This window comes from Gracilinanus agilis, chromosome 2 (assembly GCF_016433145.1).
Source record: "Gracilinanus agilis isolate LMUSP501 chromosome 2, AgileGrace, whole genome shotgun sequence".
NCBI classification, from domain to species: domain Eukaryota; kingdom Metazoa; phylum Chordata; class Mammalia; order Didelphimorphia; family Didelphidae; genus Gracilinanus; species Gracilinanus agilis.
This window is the reverse complement of record NC_058131.1, coordinates 34,776,046-34,783,930: the sequence shown is the minus strand read 5'-3', so window position 1 is coordinate 34,783,930 and position 7,885 is coordinate 34,776,046. Positions and strand designations below refer to the sequence as shown.

Sequence of the window (7,885 nt, the reverse complement as noted above, 5' to 3'; positions counted from 1 at the left end):
TAGGTTTGGCTCTCTATCCACTGAATCACCCAATTGCCTTGATAGTGCAGGTTTGATAACTACTTCCAGAGCTAGAGGTGGGAAAGGCTTGCAGAGTGGAAAAAAAATATATATATATATTATATATATGCATATATATATAAAGGTATGTGGGTGTATATATACATAAACACATAAAGAAGCTACAGCATGCAGCATGGTGGGCTGGACTATTTGCCATTCAGAATTCCAGCTGCTCAGGAGGGAAATGAGTGCCATGTTGGAAGTGGCAGCTGGAATCCATGATTAAGATGGGAGATTAATCCAATCCAAGAAGCATTTATAATAGGCAAAGCTTTGGGGAAATGATGAAAATATAAAATGCTTCCTGCTTTCAGGGAGCTGCATTTGACTGGGAGTAAACAACGCGCACACACACACACACACACACACACACACACACACACACACATACACACACATACCCCAACATAAAATATGAACCAAGTGGAGATAATGAAAAAGGTAGTTTTAGAGAAGTTAGGGAAGACTTAAATGAACTGATTCAGAGGAAAATGAGTAGGACCAGAAGAACAATTTCTACCATAACCACACTAGTAAAAAAAAAAAAATAACTTAAGAATGCTGACAGAACAACAGCCAAAGTTTCTGAAGATTGATGATGAAGAAGGTTATCTAAGGTCTAACAGAACATGCAGAATGGAAAATATAGAACACATCCAAAAACTACATTTTGGACATAGCCGATGTGGGGATTCTTTTTTCTTGATGTAGATTTGTTGAGTTTTGTTAGCCAGTACTTAGCATGGTGCCTGGACACATAGTAAATGCTTAATAAATGAATTTCTTTCCTTTCTTTTGGGTTTAAATTTTTTTCCAGTGGAAGAAAATAAAAGCTTGTTAACTGAAAAAATGGTTTAAGATATATAAATATGTGTATATATCTATATTTATCTATCTTCAGATAGATGATAGATAGATAGATAGATAGATAGATAGATAGATAGATAGATAGATAGACAGACAGACAGACAAAGTAATTGGGGGCAGGCATAAACATGTGGGATCCATCAGAAAAGACCTGTAAAGGCCAGATTTTAACCCAGGATCTCCCATCTCTAGGTTTAGCTCTCTATCCATTAAATCACCCAGTTGTCTTGATAATGAAGGTTTAATAACTGCTTCCAGAGCTAGAGGTGGGAAAGGCTTGCAGAGTGGAACCCTGAAGGAAGCTAGGGAATCTAAGAGGCAGATAGGAGGAAGGAGCATATTCCAGGTATTGGGGGACAGTCTGTACAAAGACAGAGATGAAATGTTATGTGCACACAAGAAATAGCAAGCCAGTCTGGCTGAAATCCAGAGTACACGAGGTAAAGAAGCATGAATCAGGTTGGAAAGGCAAGGATGGAACCAGACTCTAAAGAATGTCTGCTGCTCCCACTACTCATCTAAATGTCCCACTGATAGTGGGTCACAGGATCACTAAATTAAAAGAGACCTGAGAGACTATCCAGCCCAAAGACTGCATATCATAGATGGGGAAACTGAGGCCCACAGAAATAAAAGGACTTGGAAGAACTGGGATTCCAACCCAGGTCCTTTGACCTTAAATAATAATAATGATAACTAGAATTTATATAATATTTTAAGATCTTCAGTGTGTCTTACAAATATTATCTCCTTTTATCCTCACAATGACCCTGAGACTTAGTGCTATTTTTTTCCATTTTACAAATGAAGAAACTGAGGCAGGCAGAGGTGAAGTGACTTACCCTACCTAGGTCATACAGCCAGTACTGTCAGGGGGAATTTGAATTCCTGAGAAAGGTCCAGTGCTCTATCCATTGTACCACCTAGCTGCCTAGGTCATCTAGTTCAACTCCCTTGATTCACAGTTGAGGAAACTGAGGCTCAAACGAGATCATTTTTGCTAAGTGCTCAGCACATAGTGGGCCCTAGCCATCACTTTTATAGGAGTCCCAACCTTCCTTAAGACATTTCTCCTGTTGCCAAATTGAATTTAACCTCCATGGGATGCCCCTTGTCTTTCTACCTCGACCCTAAGCTTGGAGGCGGCAGTAACTCTGAGGCAGACTTTTCTTCGGTTCCCCTACAGATCTGGCCCCGCGCCCTGGGTAGGGCTACTTTGATGGATGGCTGTCCAAATGGGCAGCTCCTGGGAAGACGTGTCAAGAGAGGGATGCATTCCCCAAATGGGCCCAAGGCAACGAGCGGGGACCTCCCCTTCTCTCTCCCACAAACAGATAACCTGAACCCTAGATCCTGCCCGATCATTGTGTTTACTTAGGGCTACGGATGAAAGGATGCAGACAAAAGGTTCCCAAGGGCCCTGCGTAGTGATCCATCTCAATTTCACAGCCCCAGCCCTCCACATTTCCTTCCATGGTTTTCCAGTGGACCTCCCACCCCCACCTGCCTCACACCTGACTTACCCAGGGCTGGGGCCCCACGACTTCAGGGCGGCTTTTAAATCATACCTCCTGGGAGACATCCTGACAGGGGAGCCTCTTGCCAGGCTCAAATGACCCATCAATTTTGTTCTCTCCGCCTTGATAGACACCTCTCCCTCCCTCCCTCCTTTCCATCCACCCAGATTCATTTCTGACCACCCAAGAAACTAACTTTAAAAGTCGAGGCAACTTCCCCTGGTGCTGCCCATTCTGTCTTCTTTAGCAAACCTGGTCTCTATTCTCTTCATCGAATATCCCTCCACCAGCCCCAATTCCCAAATTCTTTTCTTCTCCCAAAAGTTCTTCTTTCCTCCCTTTCCTCCTTCCTTCTCCAATTTACCAAGCAAGTTCTCTGAACAATCTAATGCCTCCTACAGTCCATTAAGCCTTGATGGCTTAATAAAGCAGATGTGAGTAGAACTGATAGAACTAGAGTTCAACATCAAGAAGACTTGGGTTCAAATGCTGTCTTTGAGACAGTGACCCTGGGCAAGTGACTTAACTGATCTTCGGTCTCAGTTTCCCAATCTATAAAATAGGAACAATAATACCTACCTTCCAGGGTCGTTGAGGCTCAAATTTGTGAGCTTCCTGAAGACACGAACTGCTTTCGCCTTTCTTAGCACAATGTTGTTGCTCAGTTGTTTGTCAGTTGCCTAAAATGCTTCGTGACCCCATTTGGCGTTTTCTTGGCAGACACTGGAGTCGTTTGCCATTTCCTTTTCTAGATCATTTTACAGGGGGAGAAAATTGAGGCAAACAGGGCTAAGTGACTCGTCTAGGGTCACCCAGCTAGGAAGTATTTGAACCTGAGTTCAAACTCATGAAGATGAATCTTTCTGATTCCAAGTCCAGTGCTCCATGCTTGATATAGCTGCTCCACCTGGCACACAGTAGACATTTAATCATTGCTCATTTGTTTAGTTCTATATAAAAGTCAGTGGCTATTAAGACTCTCATGGTCTACCTTTTATCAATAATAAGAGCATGCTACATGTCAATATTTTCAATGTGTTCTTGACCACAGTGTGCTTATCTTGTCTTTCTTTACCAGTTCCTGCTCTGTAGAGACCATCAAGATCTGCCATGTTCATATAGCATCTAGGATAGCACCATTATTATTATTAACTATTATTACCTAAATGTGGCAGGGCAGCTGGGGGCTCAGTGGATAGAGTGCTGAGCCTCGTTGAGTTCAAGTCCAGCCTCAAATACTAGCTATGTGACTTTGGGCAAGTCACTTAACTGCCTCAGTTTCCTCATCTGTAAAATGATCTGGAGAAGGAAATGGCCAACCATGCCAAAAGAACCCCAAATGAGGTTAAAAAAAAGTATCAGACACGACTGAAACAAGTGAACCACAAGAAGTGTGACAGCCAGAATGTCCTGGAAAGAACGCCATTCTAGTCAGAGAACGTGAGGGTGATACTTCATAGTTGGGTGACCAAGAGCCCAGACTTTTGGCTTCTCCGGGTATCAGCATCCTCCCCTGTAAAATGGGCAAATAACCTACTGAACCTCTTTCACTGGGCTGTCCAATAAGTGCCCTTAGTTAGGTCTAAGTCTCCCCTACTGTAAAGTGTGAGGATTAGACTCAAATCCTTTCCAGGTCTCAGTTTCTGGACCAAATTGTCCAGAATGGTGGTCACTTGTTGACTGGTTTATGGATCTCTTGAGAAGCCCTAAAGCCCTGTAGAAATCTCAGCCACCATCTTCATTCATGAAAGGCAGGATAGTGCAGTGGACAGAGAGAGCTGGCCCCGCAGCCAGGAAGACCTCACTGACACATCTTGGCTGTTTGACCTTCGCCTTGTCCCAAGTTCTCTGAGCTCCAGGACTCTCTCTGAGGCTCAGGATCGCAGAGGTTGCTGCCAGGAATTAGAAGGAGTTTCCTCATTTGGCCACTCATTCCACCACTGGCATCTCAGGTCCTGTGTCTAGCCCCATGACTCAGCTACAGAGAGGGAGCCCCCGCTCCTTCTGGACTGCTCTGGTGGGGTGGCTCTGGTTCAGGGCAGAGGAAGCAGCTAGGAGGGATGGGGAATCCATGTGGCAAAGCCTCAATCCCCCTTTCCTAGCCTAAAAGGGTTCCAGGGAAAGTAGGGACACAGCGGCCCCTAATGGGCATGATGGGAAGCATCTTCATCCCTCCCCAAGAAGTTTGAGGGACAGGAGAAGTGACCACAGGGCAAGCCTGGGAATTCTCTGGCTCCTAGAGAAGAGATCAAATGAGAACTTGAGCCAGTCTCCTAATAAGTGATACAGAGACTCCTTTGTGAGATCAGTACAAAAGGTACGATTGCACCCATTTTACAGGTGGAACACAGATCACACAATGTCAGTAACAGATGTTGACCTAGGTTCTGACTCCAAAACCAGCATTCCGACTGCTGGCCCACACGTGAAATGAGATGAGATGATGAGGTGAGATGAGATGAGATAAGATGAGATGAACCAAGGGAAACCTGTTGTTTGGATCTACCAGGGACCAGGCTATTTGGGTTAAGTAATATCCTGATTAACCGAGAGTTCTTATACCATAAAAGTTATCAGTAGTGTGACAGCACTGGAGTCAAGCGACCTGAGTTCTAATCTTGCCTCTGACTTGTGATCCTGAGCAAATCATTTCACTTTCTTGACCTCAGTTTTCTCATTTGTAAAATGAAGGATTGGCCCAGATAGTCTCTGAATTCCCTTCCATCTCCCAACCAATAGCACAGTCACCCTCCAGACTACACAAATCAGTACTTAAGTCTCTCTTTGTTGAATGAATAAATGATCCTCCAGCATCTCAAAGTGCCTTCAGCACTGTCAAACATTTATTAAATGCCTCCTGTATTCAAAACACTGTTCAGGCACTTGGGGGAATGCCTAGATAAAAATATGATAGATTTGTGAAGTGACCAGTAGGGCCATCATTATTTTCATTCAACAACTGAGGGAAAATGAACATGAGAGAGATGGAGTCCCCTGTCCAAGGACACACAGCTGGAACAGAGCAGAGGCTGGCCTCCCTGCCATTGTCGGTTCATTTTTTTAAGGGTTTTTAACCTGTAAATATCCCCATTTGGTTAACCCATTGTTAAACTGTGATACATAGAATAGAATCAAGCAGCAGTTAGACAATATGATTTTATTTACAAAAAAAGGCAAAGATGTCCCTGGAAAAATGCCTTCAGAAGCCCTGATGATGCTAGCTTCTCAAGGAACATCTCCTTTGACTTTTCTCTTCAGAATATGTTGGCACCTCACATAAAATTGAGGCAATGATTTCAGACCTCTGGCAAAAACCTTATTCAAACTCCTCTAATCTGGAACTTGTGATGATTCATTTCCCCTATGCCTGGAATACACTGATTTCTCATTTCTGCCTCATCAATTCTCTCTCTCGAAGATTCAGCTCAAGTATCCCCTTCTACATAAAGTTCATCTTGGTTCTCCCAAATGGTAGCACCCATCTTCCCTCCCTCTCTCCCCCCTCCTTCTTTTGTATTTATCTCTATTCTGCATATACTTACATATGTATTTGGTATCTCCTGGGATACAACATAAGCTTTTTTTTTTTTTTAAACCCTTACCTTCTGTCTCATATTAGTTCTAAGACAGAAGAGTGGTGAGGGCTAGGCAATTGGGTCAAGTGATTTGTTCAGGGTCACACAACTAGGAAGGATTTTTGAACCCAGGACATCCCAACTCCAGACCTAGATCTCTATCCACTGTGCCTCCTAGCTGCCCCTCAACATCATCTCTTTAAGAACAGGGACTGCTTCATTCTTTATATTTGTATCCCCAATACTTTGCTTGTTGCCTGGCACATAGTAGGATTGATTGGTACCACGGGGCTGGCTGAAGCTGACTTTTGCTCCACTTAGGAATGGTTTGCTGAGGAAAATAACAGCCCAAAATGCTATTCTAAGTCTGTGTAAGAAAAACTCTTCAGACGTATTAAAATCATTGTTCATTTATTCGTATGTTAATTATGGAGAGCTCTTTTGGTCATTAAAGCTGGGTCACCAGAGCCTTCTCCTGGTTGGTGTTACCTGGTGAGGAAGTAACCAAGAGGCATTTCTTTTTAGAATCATAAAACCCAGAACCCAGGAGCCTTCACCCCTGATCCAGACTCACCCCATAGATGGCAAATCTGGAAATGTGCCCATAATATAAGAAGAATAGCTAGCATCTATGTGATTCTTTAAGGCTGGCAAAGAGCTTTACATGTTCTATTTCATTTTCTCCCCATAACGACAGCCTTAGGAGGTAGGTGTTATTATCATGCCCATTTCAAATATGAAGAAACTGAGTCAGAAAGAAGTGACTTGCCCAAGAACTCTGGTCTTCCTGATGACAGTCCAGCGCCCTATCCTCTATGTCATCTAACTGTACATTAATATCAAAGAATCATACATCTTGAGCTGGATGGGATCTTAGATCATTTTCATTTGCAGAAATGGAAATGGAAATTCAAAGGTTGAGAGACTTCCTGAAGGTTAGAGAGGTGGTAAATAGCAGAGTCTGGATTTGAGCCAAGGTCTTATGACTTTCCATCCCTTGGGGGCATTCCCGACCCACTGAGAATCTGGAGTCAAAAAGACTCATCTCCCTAAGTTCAAATCTGGCTTCTGACTCTTAGGAGTTGTTTGACCCCGGACAAGTCACTTAACCTTGTACAGTTTCCTCATATTTAAAATGAGCTGGAGAAGGAAATGGAAAACCACTCCAGTACCTTTGCCAAGAAAACCCCAAATGGGCAGACACTACTGAAACAACTGAACAACAAAATAACTTTATAATAGATTCTTTACACATTTTAATCACTCTCAGCAAAATATTAGCTCCCTGACAGCAGGGATGGCTTCATTTTTTAATTTGGTCATTATAGCCTAGAACCTGGTCGAGTATCTTGTACATAGTAGGTGCTCACTAAATGCATGTTGCAATAAATGGGATTGAGTCTTTATTGTAAGAGGTACCTAAGCTCCCAGCAATCCCTGTGCTCAACTTAAAGTTAAATGTGCAGATTCAAATGGGAAGCATCCCGGGTCTCTGGAACAAAAAGGAAAAGCCAAACCAAAACGTGGTTATTTCTGGGAGCTCACGTCACCCTTCCTCTGCCGGGACAGATCCTCTATTTTATCTCGCAGCACTTGGGTCCAGTCGTCTCCTCTGCAAAGAGTAGTGGATCGAGTCGGCATGTGTTCCAGAGTTTGAATGTCTTCAGGAATCTCGGGGACCAGCTGGGCTTGGAGAACGGCATCCTGGAACTTGGCTGCTGAGGCTGGGGCCAGGCAGCATCTGGTCAAGCGGGGGGGGGGGGGATGAGAGGGGAGGTTGGGGTGGCCATGATAGGCAAAGATCAAGGAAAGAAGGAAGAAATAAGGGAGGGAGGAAGAAAGAGAGAGAGGGAGAGAGAAAGG

General features: G+C 43.6%; 1 protein-coding gene across 1 annotated transcript in view; it reads right to left on the bottom strand.

The window, feature by feature from the left end:
* Nucleotides 1–7,209: 7,209 nt before the first annotated feature.
* THNSL2 (threonine synthase like 2) overlaps nucleotides 7,210–7,885 on the bottom strand; it is a 13,298-nt gene continuing 12,622 nt past the window's right edge. The window contains exon 10 of the mRNA XM_044660435.1: nucleotides 7,210–7,763. Within this exon, the coding sequence (XP_044516370.1) occupies nucleotides 7,550–7,763 (214 nt within the window). The 3' untranslated portion in view covers nucleotides 7,210–7,549. The remainder of the gene's footprint in view (nucleotides 7,764–7,885) is intronic.